Source organism: Euprymna scolopes, chromosome 46, assembly GCF_053919585.1.
Source record: "Euprymna scolopes isolate OS-2025 chromosome 46, ASM5391958v1, whole genome shotgun sequence".
Lineage (NCBI taxonomy): Eukaryota > Metazoa > Mollusca > Cephalopoda > Sepiida > Sepiolidae > Euprymna > Euprymna scolopes.
The window spans coordinates 94,563,634-94,585,106 of NC_136527.1; the positions used below are offsets into that span (position 1 = coordinate 94,563,634).

Below are 21,473 nucleotides of genomic sequence, written 5' to 3' on the forward strand. Positions count from 1 at the left end.
GGTCACGATTATTTCGTTTTATTAATCTTAAGTTTCATAGAATAAAAAGTTCAGACACAACTTTGTCGAGCCATTTTTTAAAACTTACGTTTGACCCCGGCACGTGCAGTGCAGAGAACACGACCCTTTCTCTCCTTCCCCCACTTTCTCTCTTCTTTAGCTCGGTGACAAGCGAATGCTTATGTGTGCGTGCGTGCGTGCGTGCGTGTGTGTGTGTGTGTGTGTGTGCGTGCGTGCGTGCGACGTGCCAACGTCAAACGAAGTTTAAATTAAAATTCATTTCGTCGGTTTCAACAAAATTTTAAAAAAGTAAAAACTTTTTCCCGACCGGCCGGATTAGGGTTGTGAGGTGTGGTTAGAGTTCATGAAAATAAATGTTAGCAATAAAAACTTTTTAAAACCAAGTTAGAAAAAAGAACACAATTTGCTTCCCCACCAAATTATCGTATTATTGGAGGCCCCGATTCTTCTTTATTTTAAGCGATGTAATAAACCATATTTTTGAGTAGGTTTCCTCCTCTCTTTATTTTGGTTTGTATATTTTTTATGTTGCAAAAATGCTTCCGGGAGATCTTTTTAGGATTCTAAACGTTTACTTTTTTTTACACTTTTTATTATCTTCGAAAAATGTACACAAATGTAAACAAGCAGTTTACGAGTTGAAAGGCATCGTTAAAATATTTTTAGCGAGTTCATTAAATTTTATATTTTTATTTCGTCCTCTTCAAGTCCAATGTAAACAAGTTCTTGATAAGCCGTTCCTCTTAAGTAATCCAATTTACAAAATTTATACTTCTAACGATTACTATGATATTGTCCCATACTGCACACTCTTTAAACCCTCGAGTGGTCTCTGGGCCTTGATAAGTAGTGATTCCTTTGTAAAACAAAAAATATTTCAATACTTTGATGTGCTAGTTTTCCTTTTCATTTCAAAATGCATGCATTAATAAAACTGTCTTGAAAACTATTTGTCTGTGCTAACTTTCCTTGCGATATTCGTTTTCAGCATACCTGAACAAAGATAGGGTTGGCCCGTTTCATATGCCGCCTGTTCCAATATGGTCGCCAGTAATTTACATTTCAAAATACATGCATTAATAAAACTAGCTCGAAAACTATTTGTCTCTGCTAATTTTCCTTGCGATATTCGTTTTCAGCATACCTGAACAAACTGAGGGTTGGCCCATTTCATATGCCGCCTGTTCAAACATGGGCGCCAGTGATCTACATTTCAAAATGCACGCATTAACTAAAACTAGCTCCAAAACTAGTAGTCTGTCTGTGCTAATTTTCCTTGCGATATTCGTTTTCAGCATACCTGAACAAACTGGATGCAACACTGAGGCGATGGGACAGACTTTGGAGATTGACCTATAGCACGGGGCCTATTAGATTAGATACTCTTTTTGTTTTTGTTTTTGTGCTCAACGATAAAAACCGACTTCTTCATTTGTTTTTGCTTCTCATTTTCGCTTTTGCTCTGATAAGAGTTTCGCTAATGTGAAAAAGAAAACATGTTCGTTTGCTGACATTTATTGGATGTGTTGCTACCAGTATTTTGCTTAATTTTCGAGTTTGGAGCGATTATCGAGTCTCACAAGATGACTGTAAAATGTCAGACACTTTCTTTATTGTTCTAACTTAAAACTGTGCGCTACTTTTGTTTGTGTTAAATAAACGTTTTAAAATAAGTTAAAACAACAAAAATGTGATCTAGGTAGGTAGAAGGGTAACTTATCTTGCCTTTGGTAACATTCATTTTCTTATATATTTATTTGTTCACTACTTTTTCGTTTTGTTCTTATTGAATGCGAAATATTCGCCGTGGAATTTCCACGGGTCACGATTATTTCGTTTTATTAATCTTAAGTTTCATAGAATAAAAAGTTCAGACACAACTTTGTGGAGCCATTTTTAATCGATTTCATTTAACTTCTGTTTGACCCCGGCACGTGCAGTGCAGAGAACACGATCCTTTTCTCTCCTTCCCCCACCTTCTCTCTTCTGTTGCTTGGTTACATGCGTGCTTATGTGTGCGTTTGTGTGTGTGTATGCGTGTGTGCGTGCGTGCGTTTCACCAAAATAGGGTGGCCTCTCCTCTCTTTATTTTGGTTTGTATATTTTTCATGTTGCAAAAATGCTCCCGGGAGATCTTTTTAGGATTCTGAAGGTTTGCTCTTTTTTTACACTTTTTAAACGCAAAAAATGTAAACAGGCAGTTTACGATTTGAAAGGCATCGTTAAAATCGTATTTTTCGCTAGTTTTTTCAACTTTATATTTTTACTTCGTCGTCTTCAAGTCCAATGTAAATAAGTTCTTGATGAGCTGTTCCTCTTAAGTAATCCAATTTACCAAATTGACACTTCTAACGATTACTATGATATTGTCCAATTGATTACTGTACACACTTTAACCCTTATCCTCGAGTTGCCTCTGGGGCTTGATAAGTAGTGATTCCTTTATAAAATAAAAAAATATTTCAATACTATGATGGTGAATCTATAGTCAGTCTGTGCTAATTTTCTTTGCGATATTCGTTTTCAGCATACCTGAACAAACTGAGGGTTGGCCCCTTTCATATGCCACCTATTCAAACATGGTCGCCAGGGATTTACATTTCACAATACACGCATTAATAAAACTAGCTCCAAAACTAGTAGTCTGTCTATCTGTCTCTGCTAATTTTCCTTGCGATATTCGTTTTCAGATTACCTGAACAAACTGAGGGTTGGCCCCTTCCATATGCCGCCTGTTTAAACATGGTCGCCAGTGATTTACATTTCAAAATACACGCATTAATAAAACTAGCAACAAAACTATTTGTCTCTGCTAATTTTCCTTGCGATATTCGTTTTCAGCATACCTGAACGCTTTTAAAATCAACATTTCGAATGTTAACGTAACACACACACACACACACACACACACACACACACACACGTAAACTCATTGATAGTGTCTACCGTCGATAAGCTAGTTGTAAATTAGATTACTCTCTGATGAGTTTTAGTCTAGCCACACTGTGATACAGCGGAACAGTCCGTCTGTTTGGCATAACTCAGTGAAAGTGTCGACTGTCGATTAACTAGTTGTAAATTCTTAAAGGAGAAGCCCCTTTAAGAAGAGACTTGAAGATAATAATTATTGTTATTATTTGTTGCTATTCTTATCGGCCAACCTGGGCCGTGCATTGTAAACAAAAATCCATTTCAAACTGAACTTTTTCAAAACTTAGTTCTTCTTCAAAGTGACAAGAATGCCGACACTCGACCGTATGTAGTGGTCGCTACATCAAAACAGCAAATTAGTGACGACCACTAGACCACCGATTCAAAGAGCTGGAACAAAGGAAGCAGGGAACAGAACACATGCAATAATAATATTTATAGAAAAGACTGAGACAAGTAACATCACGTCTGTGTGTGAGAGGGAGAGAAGTTGCAGAGAAAACTCTATGAGAAGCCAAGACCTGGAAGGGTGGACATTCTAAACATAGCAAATATCACAGCCTGATAGATAAAAGGCCACCAATATGGTCAAACTAATTGTCAAGGACGTATCATCGACTTGTATGAGCAACATCTACTTGAGTTGTGTGTAAGTTAGTTAACGAATTAAAAAACAAATATTAATTCGTGATAAACCTGTTCTTTCGGCAGCCTGTAAGATCTCATACAGACAGAAGGAGTGAAGAGTTGTATCAGCTGCGCGTCGTATTTTGCAGTTGAGATGTTCTTGATTGTAGAATGTAGAGTGTTGGCAGTGTGGCATTGTTGCCTCTTGTTTTTTTTTTAAATCACAAATACACATAGGATGAAGACAATTTTTAATAAGGGACATAATCTCGGCTAACACCGTCAAAGGGAGATAATTTTGCTAAAACAACCTATTTGATTTTATTTATTTTTCTAAATTTATACGATCTTTTCCAAATTTAGGATGAGTTCAAAAAAGAAATCCGGTTCCAGCAAAGATTCTTTTTATTTAGCAGATGCCAAACTTATTCCACGGATTCGGCAGGTAAACAACGCCATTTTTTTTTTAAAAGAAAACATTTTTATTTTTTAAAATTTCTAATCGTTTCTCGCGATCACCAACTAAAAATGCGAACACGTGTTCTCTTGCACATGTTTCGACATTATCAATAAGCCTTATTGAAAACATCCTTATTATAAGGATGTTTTCTTTTGTGTATGAATTCATTTATAAATGAGAGTTCGTTCTTTTCTAGCATAGTGGCTCTTAAAAACAAAATAAAACCGCGGTGCTTTTATTTTGTTTTTTTTTTTTTTGTATATTCACAATGACACTTACTTAAAAAAAAAAAAAAAAAAAAAACACGGAAAAATCGGGAAACACTATTGGGACGGAATTTCGAAAATCATAATCCGGTACTAGTGCACACTTGCTGATTGATCAGCGCTATTTTTTAAAATCGTATTTCCAATTTTAATAAAAGTTTTATGATATGTTTTTTTTTTATTCAATTGTAAGGTTAAATTATACAATAGGTACAAAATACCCTCCCCTCCCCATGTTAAGAATGGCTTTTTAAATAATAACGTTAATATTTCAGCACGGATCAATAAGTGCACTAGTACCCATAATCCTGAATTTCACATGAAAAGAATCGTATCTACGTATTCCTCGTATTTTTAAGATGATTATATCCAAAAATTACGAAAATCGATAAGGTAGAAAATTATTTATTAAAGAAAATAAACAATAGACTTTGATGAAAACGATCGTAAGACACAGGAGAGTTCAAAAGCGAGGTAATTTTCCGTTTTGTTTAAACAAGATAGCAGCAATTTTTCTCCTGCTAACACGATTAAAGTTTTTTTTTTAATAATTCAGTAATATTCAGGTAATTTCGACTGTATAATTTGGAAGGTGGTACCATTGTAACTTATTAGAATTGACAAGAAAATCAGTTGAGACCATTGTTTTTTTTTTTTTTAATCTGAAAACTCCATTTATCGACTACAAAATCTCGTGCCAATTCTGTAGAAGCACCGAAAGTCTATACAGAACGAAGATGTCATATTCCAAAAATCACTTAAACCGATCCATTAGTTTTTTTAAACTAAGAAAATCCAAATTTATGATTTTACTACTAAATTGTTATTGAACATAAGGCTGATAATGCTTATTAAGAGTCGACAGATCAAGTTTTTTTTTATTTAATTGTTTTAAGCAAAAACGAGGTAAATATACAGATACGCTACAACAGAACACAGACCACTCTAATTTGTTTTTATATAGGTAATTGAGGTCGCTGACAACGAATCTGATAGTCAAACTTGGGGCAAATTTACCGTTTGCATGGTATTAACCCCTGAACCCACGAACTACTTTCCACTATTTTGTAGCTTCCGTTTACGTTACGAGCGCGGTGTTCTGTTGTAGCGTATCTGGATATTTACCAAAAACAATATTACGTACTTAATTGTCATGGCGAAAAATTTTCGGCGAAAATAGTAATAATCCAAAAATGACGAAAAATCAATGAGTAGAAAGTTATTTATAGTTCTAAGCAATTAAAAAAAAATTGGGTAAAATTGCGTTTTTCGGTGCATGATCCACAAGTAATCTTTTTTACTATAAAAATCTGAAAAAAAATCTTTATAATGTACGTACTTGTCACTGCATGAAGATGTCATATTCCAAAAATCACGTAAATCGATCAAGTATTTTTTTAATTTAAGAAAATCAAATATTATGCAACATTTTATCGAAGAAAAACTTCACTCCATCTTGTTTTTGAATGATACACTGCTAGCGACACCTATTGGGAATGTTTGGAATATAAGATCAGCAAGGGGCAGACAATCGACTTTCCACACTATAGAAAAAAAAAACTTGGAAAATTAAGACATTTATAAGTTTTTGAGGATGTTGAAAATGAAAATAACGTTTAAAATTCCAGCAAACGAGTAGTTTCCAAGATATGAAGAAATGTTAGTTTAAAGAAAGTGAGGGATCACTTTTCTATAATAATTTAACGTATAATGATCACTCACTTTATGGCCACCACTAGTAAATGTAAAGCCCTGAATATGATAATGATTTCTGTTTCTTTTGTTTCGACAGTATTTGTCTAGTCATGGAAGAAGCAAAAGTTTTAGTGTTGGCACGATGGCCAGAGATCTGCAGTCGTCATATGGGTAAGCGAAAATCAAACTTGAATTTTTAAAAATTTTTTTACCATACCAGCGTATTAGATTCATCCTTTTTTTTATTTTTTTACATAGGAGTCACCACTTATCAAGGTCCAGAGGCCACTCGAGGATAAGGGTTAAAGAGTGCACATTATCAGAATCATAGTAATCGTCAGTAGTGGAGATTTGTTAAATTTGTTAACTTAAGTGGAACGGCTCATCAAGAACTTGTTTGCATTAGACTTGAAGATGGCCATAAATGATGACTCCCAAGTTAAAAAAAAAAAACAAAAACAAAGGAGGGGTGGGGGTGAATCTGTTACGCTGGTATGGTCATGTGGAATGTGTTCCAAGACCTTGAATCTTTACTTAGTGTTTTTCCTTTTTGAAAACTACCTCCGCAATTTCCGGTACTATACTCTTGTGGGAACAAGATGTTTTTTTTGATTGGAATTGTTTCATTGTACCATTGATTGGTTTGGCGTCTCAAATTATCTCTTGCAAAAAAAAAAAAAATGCTTATTTTTGCTTGGTTGATTATCTCCCTTATGTAAAATTGTTCATGAACTCCTTTAGCGCCTCCTTTTAGGTGACGAGCTGCATGCCTAATCATTGAAGACGTCGCTTTAACATGACAGAAATTTAAGATTGAGATGTTGGCAAAGAATGCGTTTAGTCCTCTCCAATTGCAAAAACTTAGACACCAGGGTCGGAAAATGGGATTGAGAAGTCAGTGCTCCCGAAGAGGGGCACTCTGATCTGCAAAAAGAGTCTGGACAGCCCTGTCGGGATTCTCCGGTAAGAGCGCCTCGGTGATTAGCAATAAACCAGCCGTTTCTCAAAGAGAGAAGGCAAAGCTTGGAAGGGTGGACCTCCTAGAACTGCACAGAACTAAACTTCTACTGCAAAATCGTATCCGGAACCGTATCATTACAGGAATGGTCTAATCTCTGTTGGTTTTGGGGGCCCAGCATAAATCAGTTTAATATGGAGGCAATTCAGACCCTCTCTCAAAAAGGAGGGGCAGGGAGGCACTCTGGAGTAGGTAACTACTGGGAAGACGGCCGAACAAAGACGTACTCTATTTTCATCGAAGCCTGACGTCATATGTCAGTAAAAATAGGTAAGATAGAAGGGGTCCATTTAATCATGGCCGCATATCTGAAATTGAAAATTGTGAACCTGTGTTGTTGTCGTTATTATTGGCTCACAAGGAGCCTTCACATAGTTTCTCCTTGAAAACAACCTGCGCTGTTCCCTGAAAGCTGAGTGACAACATGTCAGCACTCTCCATCTCTTTTGATAAGATTTGCAAATAAATTTGCATTATCCCAACAGCTGCTTACCATCGATTTCTCGTTGGCAGCGGCTATTGGTCTTCACTGTAATTTGAGTAGCTTTAAGCCTCCTCAAGGTTCCAATCAACAGAAACCAGATCATTACAGGAATGGTATGATCTCTGTTAATTCTGGGGGCACAGGATAAACATCCCTAGCCGAGGTAAGGTGGAACATGGTCAGCAAGATGCGACAGAGATATTCTTGTTAAAGATTTCCAGCTTCTGCCGATCAGCCTCATTGACCCTCATGCGTCTTTCAAACTTTTCTATTCAAAGTCAATCTTTGCTATTCGCACAGATCACCCGCTAGTCGTTGTTAAAACCTTAGTTTCCGCTAAATCAGCCACGGTCATTGTCTCGCTACCATAGACGAAAATCAGCCAGATGACAGGTAATTTGTCGTTATGATTTTTCCGACGTTTATTGTTTTGATTCTAATATTTGTGGCCAAGCGAAATCGTAAAATGCAAAGTACCTAATTTATTTTTATTTATACATTTAATTTTTTTCAGAGATTATAACAGGAAAAAAAGGACTGCATTCTTGAAAAGTGTCGAAAGAGGTTAGTGGTACATTTCCATTTTCTTTTTCTATCAGGATACGAATTGCATTTTTTGTAAATCATTAAATTTTTTTTATTTTCATCAGGATACGAATTGCACGCACTTTTTGTAATTTGAGGTGTGTGTTGAGCAAAAAAATAAAATAAAAAGTGGTGGTAGGTAGGCAGGCTTGAACCCGTGACGCGAAGGCGAAAAAGAAAGTCGAGGTGTGTGTAAGGGTGTTAATTGAGCCCAAAAAAAAAAATTGATATCAACCTAGAAATTTCTACGACTCAGCGCGGTACCTAAAGCACCTAACCTTCCGGTGATCTGGCAAGAACCGATGTGTCAACGTGATCTGTACACACGTGTATTTTTGTGAGAATATACTTTATTTCCTTATAATATATACTAATCCTTATTTAAGAAGCTCAGTGTAATTCCAAAAGGACATAATGTAAACATGTTATAAGGTATTTACAGCTTCTTTTCCAATTTTCGGATTTTTTTTCATGGATGAATTGTTGCTATTTCTTCTGATGAGTTAAGGGCAAAATAGATTCACTGATTGATATAATAATTAAGTGATTGATTTTGTGTTACGAAACACATACTCTCAAGAATTGCATAAGTCAACTTTTTCTTTTTTTTTTTTTTTTTTTTACAAGGTGGTCACCACTTATCAAGGCCCGGAAGCCACTCAGAGATAAGGGTTATTGCATGTACAGTACGTTAGTGTTGGAGATCTGATAAAGTGTCTTACTTAAGGGGGCAGTTCATCAGGAATTTGTTAACATTGGACTTGTAGACATCCAGGTTGTAGTCAGGTGGGAAACAGGCAACCGGAACAGAGTTCCACAGGTGTGCACTTCTAAGAAAGAAGCCTTGTTTATGGAATCTACGTTTTGATTTTGGCACAGATAAAGAGTGGGGCAAATTTTTGACAGTGGTTTCAGCTAGACGGGTGAGGGAGGGGGACCAAAGATTGGAGCTCAGACAAGCACCTGCCATGGTAGTAACGATAACACAAAGACAGGCTCGCAAGAAAGAGAAAAGGGCATCACCCAGTAGGCCACGGAGCCTATTTTGTACTCTGTCAAGGCAGGATAGGCTGTTTTTAGCAGCTCGTGCCCATGAAACTTTTGCTGTCCTGTTTATTATTTAATCGTTTACTTTACTAATCGTTTTCTTGTTACGAGTACTTTTACGGGTCTGTGTGTTTATCACCGTTCTTCCATATACGGGCGTGGGTGTGTCTGCATGCTCTTGCGTGCAGTTCACTGTTATATGTGTGTGTGTGTGTGTGTGTCAACATTTTTTAGCTTTTCTATTTATCTACCACTTACCTAACTTTATGAATATAGAATTATCTACTTTTTAAAATTTGTTTTGAATTCTATTGCGTAGCCTACGAAATCATTTGTAAGGATGAACCATCTTCGGAAGAGGCGGATGATTTTACGAGTCAGTTGGAAAAGAAGCACATTGCTAGTAAGAAGAGTGGTTTCCGGTAAGTATTACTGGTTATTGATTGATTATTACTGATTATTTTAATAAAATAACTCTTTAACACTAGCGGGACCTGTAGAAATTCCACAGGGGACTGCTTCATATCTAATATATTGATGTTGGCATTCTGTAGATGTTCAGCGTGAATGGAGACGCCCTGATATTATTGTAGCTCTTTTGTTAAAACTGCAAAAGTGTTTATACATCGGGATTAGTGGCGCCAACTAGTTAAAAGTACTCTTTTGGCAAGCATGCATATAAAGAGCACTTTTTTTTTTAGTTGGTGCAATTACCCCTGGATTTGGTGCAATTACTCCAAAGTACGGTATGTAAATAACAAAGCGCTGTTTGCAATCTGTTTACATTGGACTTGCAATTTGTCATTTTGCAGAGGGAGGCAACTCTCGTTTACTAAGAGATTCGTTTACGTTTTCATTAAATTTTTGAGCGAGCAGCTATGGAACGTCGCAGACTGAGACACCAACGAGCGGCGACCACTCATCATCCAAACTCAAATCCTGTCTTCCCGTGCTCTATCTGTGTAAAGCAGTGTAGACGACGCATCGGGCTTCACAGTCATCAACGGAGACATAGAGTCAATTTTTAAAAAAAAATGGAGACATCGTCATCCACATGGATGGTTGGTTGTTTTTGTTTTACGGCATATCAACGTTTTTCAGGTTATTTAATGCCGAATCTAGTTATTTTGAGGAACGATTATTTAATGGAGTATATTTGTTTTTTAAGTCGGATTCTATTTAACTCATAGTTAGGACCCTAACAGGGTCAGAGTGGACCTGGGAGCAATGGCAATTAAAGGGTGGTTCCACACTCCCCAAGGCCCGCAAGGTGGGGGCCTCACCATCAGATATAGTTTTAGGTCATATCCAGGACCCCAGATGGATGGACTATCATAACTAACTAGCTAGCTTGTCCAATCAAATAACGACACTTTGTTACTGCAATACGATCAGGGGAAAAAAAACGTTATCTAAATATCTATCCAGTTATGTGTGAACTTGAAATTCTGATCTGATGTTTGGTTTTCCGTCTTCCTTCTCCAGATACAGTGAGGATTGCATCGATGCCGAAAGCGACACAACGGAGAAAAGCTTTTCCTCTGACAACGCTGATTACGTCATGTACAAGGTATTCACATTTTAACATCGACATTTCTTTTTGCGTTAACATTTCTTTATTGACTACGTGTATGTCTATGCAGTAGAACCTCGGGATACGGTGGCCCTAGGATACGTTGTTTTTTAGTTTACGATGTGGAATACAATGTTTTTCAAGCCCCTAGTTACGGTATTTGCCCCGCCTTACAGTGTTATTTATAATGTTATTTGATTATATACATGTGTATTATATATTGTACTGTATTTTGTGTTGTAATTTTTGATATGTACTTTTTTTTAGCCTCCACCATACGGCGATTTCACCTTACGATTCCAACCCGCGAACAGATTAATGCCATATTCTGGGGTTCTACTATATATATATACATATATATATATATATATATATACACACACACACAGACATACATACATACATGTAGCCAGCATTGTATAATTGAAGAAACATATTTTCACATATATATATTACTAGCAAAAGTACCCGTCGTTGACTGGGTTCAAAAACAGCCTACAGAAAGTGGACTCTGATTTATGAAAGTATGATAGGTTATCAAAAGGAAGGGTTGTAATGAGATAGCTTCGAATTTGGGGGTATCAAAACCAAAGCAAAATATGATTAAAGTAAACATAAAATAGATAAACCCCATAATTTGTTATACCATACCTGTTCACACTGAAACACTTATCACAATATTCTGTGGATCTATATTAAAAAACCTTGTTAAACTTTGTGACATATTTCCATTCTATGGAGGTCAAGCGCAAACGAACACCCCATAATTTTATTATACCATATTTCTTCAAACTGAAACATAATTATCAAAGTATACTTACGCAGATAGATATGAAAAGTCTTTATTAAAGTTTGTGCCTATTTCCATTCTATGGAGGCGAGGCGCGAACGCAGACCCTACAATTTTATTATACCATCCCTATTTAAGTTAAAACATACTTATCAAAGTATTATTATGTACATCTATATCAAAAACACTTGTAAACGTTTTTTTTTTACTTTTTAAATTTTTTATTTCCATACTTTGTGGACCAGGCGCGTATGCAGACCCCACAATTTTAATGAATCATCATTATGCCAGATCAAACATACCCATTCCTGTGTCTCGATACATCATTATATGTGAACAGTTTTCTATAATAGTCAACCATATAGGAGCCTATTCGTGACCAGACACAACACAGACGTTCAGGTTTATATTATATTATATATATATATGGAAATTTCTCCTTTTATATATACCAATCCTTTAATTTATGAAGCTCAATGTAATTACAGAGCATATAACAAATAAATGACAAAAGTCTATATTCCAAATTTTAAGATGTTCACCATCTTACCATTTATTAATGCTTTATTCTGGAGTTCTACTCTATATATATATACGTATATGTATGTCTGTGAATATATATATATATATATATATATAAATTATTTACTATAATAATTTTTTCCTGAGTTTTTATTTTTAATTTAAAATTTTTTTTTTATTTCTCATTTGCTATTCCTAACGTTTTCGTATTTTCCGCAGGACACAAACGCAATGAACAACTTCATGACCTCCATCTACCAGAATAACAAAAAGACGGAAAAATCCAGCAACGTCATGGAAGTACCAAATGAAACAAACGTTTCAAAACCGACATTACCAACCTCCACGCCTTGCAAGCGGGTTTCGTCTCCGGCCCCATCTCCGACCCTGTCGGTCCCTTCTGCTCTCACTGGCATGTCTAGTTCCTCGAAGACACCATCCCATCCACCCAGCCCTCATCACAAACCGTCTCTCACCCCTTTGTCCACACCAGTCGCCTCTTCCACTCCTTACATAATGAACCACTCTCCCATACATATGGCTTCTAACAACAAAAAATCCAATACTAATCGTTCTTATTTGGCAGATGATGTAAATTTGACCAAAAACAAAATGGTGGATGGAAATCGACTGAAAGCTTACGATTCCAAAAGGTTCTCAGCTCATGATGTAACCCCAACTCAACCGAATGAGAGGAGAAAGAATGCGACATCAGAAGTTGTCTCTGCCGTGAAGGCGTCCAAGGTTGGTATAATGTTCGGATTTCTATTACTTTGATCTTATAGTTTCGTATACATTCATGTCATGATTGTTGAGTTCCTTTGACCTCATCCCCCTACCGTCGATATCTCACTAATCGTAATTTTGCACGTGTCGCTTTCATGCAAATTATTATGATTGATAAGTATTGAAAATATTTGAGGATTTTGCGTTTCTGAATTTTTGAGATGAGGATTTGTTTTTAATATTATTTGGATTCTTTGGACTGCTGTTCTCATCTTGAATGTTATGGTTTATATAATCTCTAACCTTCACGTATGTCTTGTCGGATTCTGTAATCTTTTTGTCGAACCCTGGGAATCTTTCTATCAAACTCTGGGAATCTTTCTGTCAAACTCTGGGAATCTTTTTGTCAAACTCTGGGAATCTATCTGTTTAACACTACATTCAGATTCAAGTTTCTTAACAACAGCATCAGTGACAGTTGTTGCTGGTATGTATCGGACGACTTTTAGAAATTAACTTTGAAAATAACCTATCTCTGGCCAGGTCTTAATTTATCCATCTTTCTTAATTGATCCGTTTGCACTTAATGATCACAACTTCTTGGATTTTTTAAAAATTTTGCACAAACATTAGTCATGGTAAAAGTAAATTTTTCACTTGTGAAAGGGGGACCCCACATGCTCAGCTTGTTAATTCTTATCCTTCAGGTTAGAGACAAGTGGTGAACTCCAATTAAAAACAAAGCCACTAATACTGCTTATTTATTTTTTTAGGATGCAGATATTCCATCATCAAAAAGACCGAGATTGTCAGAACGTTCACGGCAAGAACAACCAGATAAAAATACACAAAGCAAAGGTAGGTTTTAAGATTAACTCTTAATAAAACTCTTTAGAGTAACTTTCAATTTGCATCTTAAAACGGTACACTTATATCCAGTCTATTGCTAAGGTCGTTGAACAAATGATTGGATCATTTTATCGCTCCAGAAAGCACCCAACTCCAGATACAAGCCTATATCTAAAATTTCAAGTGTGTAGACCCCAAATTGTCGAAGGAGTTTGGTAGGGTTGTCAACAGTCAAATTGTTGAACTTTGACCCCCTTAACAGCTTAATTTCTGGCCCAAAACCAATCACATAGATTTTCCCAAATCTCAGTACCCTGTATATCAAATTTCGAGTCTGTAGACTAAAAATTGACAGAGTTATTGCGTAGGGAAATGTACACAGACACGTTCACTTTTATAGATATATAGATTTGGCTTGTGTAAATTACATGATAAAATATTTGCTCTACTAATAAGAATTTTAGTATTGAACACTATCGGAAATATCTCTACTTTATTATTGAGTTTTAATTTATGTTATTTTTGTCTTTTTTTAGAGTTTGGATTTCAGATTTCAAGTACAACTTTTGCTGATGTTGGAGGTAATGAACAGTGTTTATTGGTACGTAATTATTTTACTTATTTCCATCTTTGTAGCTGCTTATATATATATCTGACTTTTTCTCCTTTGATCTTGAGCAAATGGTACAATGGGGAAAGCGGTGGCTGGTTACTTTTAATACATCTAAAACCAAACTTCTATCTTTACATCATCAACACTCTGATCCCTATCTGGCATCAATTGAAATGAATGGCTCTCGTCTTGGGGAGGCTCCATGTTTTAACAAACTTCTAGGCTTGACCTTTACTCCTGATCTGAAATGGAACACATGCATCAAATCCATTGCCAAGGCCACTGGAAAAATGGTAGGATCCTTCTACCGCTCTAGTAGATATCTCACTCCTGATGCAATTCTCTACCTATATAAAAGCCAGGTACGGCCAACGATGGAGTATTATTGCAACATCTTTTTTTTTTTTTCTTTTTTTCTTTTTTTTTTTTTATTCAATTTTCACTCCAAACAAGGCACAGTGCCACTTTGAAGCAGGGGGCTACTATTAGGGACTTAATTAGCTGGGTCATTATGAAGGGAGAAGAGTAGAAAGATGTTTGTTAACATTACACTTGAACTTCTGCATATCATTGCAGTTGGAAAAGCAGAATCCCGGAAGGGAGTTCCAAAGACCAGCAGTTCTGGGGAAGAAACTATTGGAGTAAAAGGCTTTCTTGCACCTAGGGATCTCTACTGTAAAGGGATGAGACTTAGTAGCTTGTCGGGTTTGTCGGGGGTAGTTACGTCGGGGAGGTACAAGTGTTTGCAGTTCGTCAGAGCATTCACCATTAAAGTATTTGTAGAACAGGCAGAGGGATGCCACAGTTTGTCGATGGGACAGAGGCTGAAGCCTAGATGACAGTTCAGGACCTATCAGGTTGTCGACTCTCTTTTGAACCCTGTCCAGGAGCGAGAGACAAGCAGCAGATGCACCAGCCCAGATGTGACAACAGTACTCCATACATGGGCGAATGGTTGCCTTATAGAGGTATAGGATACTGTCAGGCATAAGTAGTTTTCTAGCACGGTAGAGGGAGCCAACCTTCCTTGCAGCAGCCTTGGCAATGCTCTCAATGTATCTATTCCAGTTCATATTCCCTGTAAACGTTAGGCCGAGGAGTTTAAAAGAAGTACTTTCAGGCAATGTGTTCTTGGCCATTGCTATTGGTGGTAGAGAAGGTTTCTTGTAGTTATTGAAGGAAACAAGCTTAGTCTTAGCAGCATTGAATGTGACCAACCATTTTTGTCCCTATTCCACTACGGATTGGAGGTCATCCTCTAGTGTTTCTGCCATTTCCTTGGATATGTGTTCATTTGTTATAGAGAGTGGTGTCATCGGCAAATATACCCATCTCGAAAACAATTTTATCAGGGAGGTCATTTATGAATATCAGGAATAATAGAGGTCCAAGGATAGACCCCTGAGGTACTCCCGCATTTATGTCATATTGTTTGGATGTACGACCGTCGAGGACAACTTTGATTTTTCTATTACTTAAGGATTTAATTACTTTATGAATTCTTCCAGTGATTCCATATGATCTAATTTTCCTTAGGAGACCATCATGCCATACCCTGTCAAAAGCCTTAGATATATCGAGGGCTACCGCTCTACCCTCCCCTGTTTTATCCAATGAACGGTATATACGTTCAGAAACTACAGTTAAGATATCTGCTGTTGAACGGGCTTGCCTGAATCCATATTGTTTGTCAGTCAGGAGTTTAGCAGCTGTTAGGTGCTGGACTAGGGCTTGATTAACTAAGGACTCAAATATTTTGGCGAAAAGCGGGAGGAGGCTAATGGGGCGAGAATTTAGTGGGTCAGTTCTTTCACCAGAATTCTTGAAGACTGGTACTACAGAGGCGGTTTTCCAGCAGTCGGGAAAACAAGATTCGTTAAGGCATTTATTGTAAAGTTTGGAGAGAACTGGAGCAACCACGGCAGAGCATTTTTTTAATAGCACAGCCGGGATGAGATCTGGTCCACATGCTTTTGAGGTGTCTAGGTTTTTTATAATAGCATGTACCTGAGAAGGGGTGATTTTCAAATCGTCTAGTGTGGCGTCTGTTCGCAGAGGAAAATCAGGGAGTGAGTGGTGTACCGAGTTCAGTGTGGAGTTTGAGGCAAACCGACTGGCAAGCAGATTAGCCTTGTCAGTTGCCGTGCAAGCAACCTCATGATTGTTTGTTAATGGGGGAATAGTTGACTGCCCATTATTAACTACGCTTAACGATGCGCTTTCTGGTGGTTTCAGAGTAATCTGTCTTAGCTGTCTCTATCATTCTCTTACAATTATTTCTAGCTTCTATAAACTTCTGTTTGTTTGAGCTGGACTTATGTCAGTTGAATCTGCGGAACGCATGCTGCCTTTGACATATGGCAGCTGCACAAGCAGAAGTAAACCATTGGGGAGAGTGGGGCTTGCTATAGAATTTCCGTGCGGGAACATGTGTTTCAATAGCAGTTTTGAACCATTCAGTGGTCTCATTTGCACACTGTTTCGCTGGAAGAGTAAAGATATTTTGCCATGGGGCATCTCTGATGAGCTCCCTGATGGCTTCCCAATCAGCCTTTTTGTAATACCTCGTTGTTTTGAGTAGTGGGTCTTCAGTTTTAGGGTGAGAATTTAGGCTGATTTTTACCATTATCACAGCGTGATCAGCATTTCTGAGTGGGCTGTGGGCATTTGTTATACAGTCATTGGGAACCGTTGTCAGAAAGAGATCTAGAAGTGAGGCATGTTGATCGTGCTGGCCTGGGAAACGTGTTGGAAATGTAACCAACTGAGATAGGGAATGGGATAAAGAGAAGCTATGAGTTGCGCTACCAGCTATGTCTGTGTGATGTGAGAATCCTAGCCAGTTACTGTGGTGGACATTGAAGTCACCAAATACATGTATTTGTGCGCTAGTATCGAGGGAGAGTGCTATATCTATGCTGTCTGAGACTTTGTTTATTAGGGTACAGTCTTGGTTTGAGGGAGAGCGGTAGAGAAAATACAAGTAGCTAATATTGTGTTGCATATTTAGTCTGAAGCACATAAAGGCCTGGTCCTCTGATTCTAGTTTTATTTCTCTAGTCAGGGGGAGGGTGTTACGAATATAGACTCCAAGTCCATGCATATGTCTGTCCGAGTCCTTACGGTAGAGTGGGAGATAACCAGGCATGTTAAAGTGGTTAGAGGGAATGGAGGAGTGAAGGTTAGTTTCACTTAATGCTAAGATATCCGGGGTGTTTACAAGGAGAAATGACTCAACATCATCTAAGTTAGTTCTAAGCCCGCGGATATTAGTAAATGCAAGCCTCAAGGGAGGAGGCAGGAGATGCTAGAAAAACCTTATCATGCCTTGACAGAGTTTAAAACAGACTTCGTAATCTAGTGGTGGATGCCCTTTTCTCTTTTAAACGTTTTATTTGTAACACAACTTGTTCCCAGGTAACATCGGACCTGTACAACTAAATATAATAAGATATGTTTTTTTTTTTTTGTTATTTTCATCTTTCTAGGATATATGCAAAATTCTGGTCCACATGAAACATCCAGAGATCCATCGTCAGCTGGGTGTCACTCCTCCACGAGGTCTTTTACTCCATGGACCTCCAGGCTGCGGAAAGACGTTACTGGCTAATGCCATTGCAGGGGTAAAAAAAAAAAAAATCACAATCTTTGTTTTTTAAATTTTTTTAACAGGCAGGAACATTTCCAGCGATCACCACTTTGAAACATCTCTGCCTTATTAAAAACGCGTAGGAACACGATGTTGTGAATGTGACCACACGCATGCATAAAAGCAAAGGAACTATGTTTACACTCCGTCGCGCTCGAATACGGTGATCAGTCCCGAAGAAGCAGGCAGGCACTATAAAGACATTTACCTGCCAATACCAGACCACTTTCTCTTCAAATTTTCAAGTGCAGCACGTCATCATGAGACATTAATACACCCAGCATGGTTTTACGTGGGTCGCAAATTTGGAGTCGGCTTTCAGCTGTCATGTTTGCTGAATCTTCTAGATAGTTTTTATTTTTCGATAATTGTTGAGCATTTGTGCATTTTAGATCTGGAGGACACTTTTTTTCTTGACTGGATAGAGGTCCTAATAGCGAGTTACTATCCAGTCATGGCTGATGGAACAAGAACATGCTACCCCTATGAAGTAAATAAAGGGTTCCACTTGAAATTATGTCCAAATTCCTGAGTTCGACAGAAACATTCCCGAGTTTGACAAGATACACCTAAAGAAGGTCGGAGGTTACATCGACTGAAACGTGAAAATCACACTCAAGATGAATCTAAATAATACGAGCTGATTTTATGTTCTCTCCTTCTGCAAACCAGGTGCTTTGCCTGGGTTGATCTGGTCAATATAAGATCTTTTTCTTGTCGACAAATCATCCAATTCCATGATCTTTTTGTGGCCATCAATGACAGATTCATCTACTTCTGAAGAATTGATCTATGAAATGTTTATGCCATTGTTTCATAATATCTAACCAGTACTCCTGATCAGTGCTGAAGAATCCTTTGATTTACGACAACAGAAGCAGACGACGGACCAAACACCGACCTTTTTTTTTTTTTTTTTTTTACACAGTGATCACCACTTATCAAGGCCCGGAAGCCACTCAGGGATAAGGGTTATTGCAAGTACATTACGTTAGTGAGGAGATTTGCTGAAATGTTTACTTAAGGGGGCGGTTCATTAGGAATTTGTTAATATTGGACTTGAGGACATCCAAGTTGTAGTCCGGAGGGAAGCAGGCAGACGGAACAGAGTTCCACAGGCGTGCAGTTCTAAGAAAGAAGCTTTGTTCATGGAATCTGCGTTTTGATTTAGGCACAGATATAGAGTGGGGGAAATTTTTCACAGTGGATTCAGCTAGACGGGTGTTTTTCGTGAAAGATTGGCGAGGGGGGACCAGAGATTGGAGTTCAGACGAGCATCTGCCATGGAAATAATGATAAAACAAGGACAGGCTCGCAACGTCTCTTCTGTGGGAGAGAGGTTGCAGGGTAGAGAAAAGGACATCCCCCACTAAGCCACGAAGTCTATTTTGTACTCTGTCAAGGCAGGATAGGCTGTTCTTAGCAGCTCCTGCCCAGATATGCAAAAGAGTTTCTTCGAGTTGTGTTGAGTGGCTACATCTTGAATTTCAGCTGAGAGTACTGCTGCCACATCTGGGCAGGAGCTGCTAAAAACAGCCTATCCTGCCTTGACAAAGTACAAAATAGACTTCGTGGCTTAGTGGGGGATGCCCTTTTCTCTTCCCTGCATCCTCTCTACCACAGAAGAGATGTTGTGAGCCTGTCTTTGTTTTATTGTTATTTCCATGGCAAGTGCTTGTCTGAGCTCCAATCTCTGGTTCCCCCCCCCTCGCCAATCTTTCATGAGAAACACCCGTCTAGCTGAAACCACTGTCATATTAATTTTCCTCACTCTTTATCTGTGCCTAACTCAAAACGTAGATTCCATGAACAAAGCTTCTTTCTTAGAAGTGCACGCCTGTGGAACTCTCTTCTATTTGCCTGTTTCCCACCTGACTACAACTTGGATGTCTACAAGTCCAACATAAACAAATTCCTGATGAACCGGCCCTTTAAGCAGGACACTTTATCAAATCTCCAATACTAACGATTACTACGATACTATCCCATTGATTACTGTACACGCAATAACCCTTATCCCCAAGTGGCTTCCGGGCCTTGATAAGTGGTGACCTCCATGTAAAAATAAAAAATAAAAATAATTCCATCTTTTCTCTCACTCTATAGATTTTGCGTGACGAAATTAAAAAAATCCAAAATTTATTAATAGTCTGAAAGAAACTATGGTAGCCTTTATAAGACTAAATAAATTCATTTGGTCCTGTACATTTCCATGTATATTTTAACGTTTGTTTTAACGATTAAGTGAGGAATGAATTAATTCTTTTTTCATAAGCAATATAATGCTCCTGATCTTGAGTTAAGCATATTGGGAAGTGATACACGATTTACCATTTGCATATTAAGCGGTGCTCTTTGTGTAAACAAATTGAGCTTAGGTATTTGGACAATGTCAAAACATTGTTAATTCACTGCCCGCATAGTAGCAGCCATATATATATGTATATATACTTATATATATCACTGCCCGCAGAGCAGCAGCTGTATAGTGCAATGTTAGAAGCTCCGACTGTCATTTAGGTGATCGGGTTTCGATCCTGGCTTGAGGTAGTTGCTTGTCTAGCCACACTGATGAGCTGTGAAAGAGCGAAACAGTACTATGACTATATATATTTTAACCCTTGGCCTACGATGGTATTTTTACACACATTGCCTACGATGGGTGTAAATTTTTTCACATCGCACAAAATCAAGACTAGGGTCTTTGAAAAATAAATTAGCCATCTAACAATGGTAAATAATTATCCATCTAACAGTGGTAAATAATTAATTAGCCATCTAACAATGATAAATAAATAATTAGTCATCTAACAAAAATGGCTAATTAATTATTTATCATTGTTAGATGACTAATTATTTTTTTATCAAACAGTGATAAATAATTGATTAGCCATTTAAAAATGTTGAGCCGCCTTCAGTTTTTTTTTTTTTTTTTTTTTTTTTTTTTTTTTTTTACACAGTGATCACCACTTATCAAGGCCCGGAAGCCACTCAGGGATAAGGGTTATTGCAAGTACATTACGTTAGTGAGGAGATTTGCTGAAATGTTTACTTAAGGGGGCGGTTCATTAGGAATTTGTTAACATTGGACTTGAAGACATCCAAGTTGTAGTCCGGAGGGAAGCAGGCAGACGGAACAGAGTTCCACAGGCGTGCAGTTCTAAGAAAGAAGCTTTGTTCATGGAATCTGCGTTTTGATTTAGGCACAGATATAGAGTGGGGGAAATCTATAAGGTGGCCAGAAAGTGGGTGCTCATTTTAAGTTAAATTTACATGGAAACTGATCAACTACTTTTCGAAAAACTAATTTCTTCATATCATGAAAATCATTTCTTTGCGACGGAAACGGTTTTAAGATTCGGTTTTAGCACACCTAAATCTACAAAAAAATTATTTTCTTATATATGGACGTGAGACGGGCCTTAATTTAAAATAATACCAGCGTGTATTCAATTGAAATTTCTAAGTCCAAACAAGAGGGGATGTAGGTATAGGTAAATGAGAATCCTATAGACCAAGGTAAGTCAACGTGTATTCAATTGAAAATTTCTAAGTCCAAACAAGAGGGGACGTTGGTATAGGTAAATGAGAATCCTATAGACCAAGTCATCTCAACG

The 21,473-nt window shown here is 37.5% G+C and overlaps 1 protein-coding gene across 1 annotated transcript; it reads left to right on the top strand.

The window, feature by feature from the left end:
- The first annotated feature begins 3,846 nt into the window (after window positions 1–3,846).
- LOC145270513 (nuclear valosin-containing protein-like) lies at window positions 3,847–18,373 on the top strand. The gene is made up of 9 exons (XM_080126166.1): window positions 3,847–4,024; window positions 6,098–6,171; window positions 8,017–8,066; window positions 9,454–9,556; window positions 10,620–10,704; window positions 12,239–12,763; window positions 13,519–13,603; window positions 14,131–14,195; window positions 17,696–18,373. Exons 1-9 carry the CDS (start codon window positions 3,944–3,946, stop codon window positions 17,864–17,866), a joined length of 1,239 nt encoding a protein of 412 aa, XP_079982292.1. The 5' UTR covers window positions 3,847–3,943; the 3' UTR covers window positions 17,867–18,373.
- The last annotated feature ends 3,100 nt before the right edge of the window (window positions 18,374–21,473 follow it).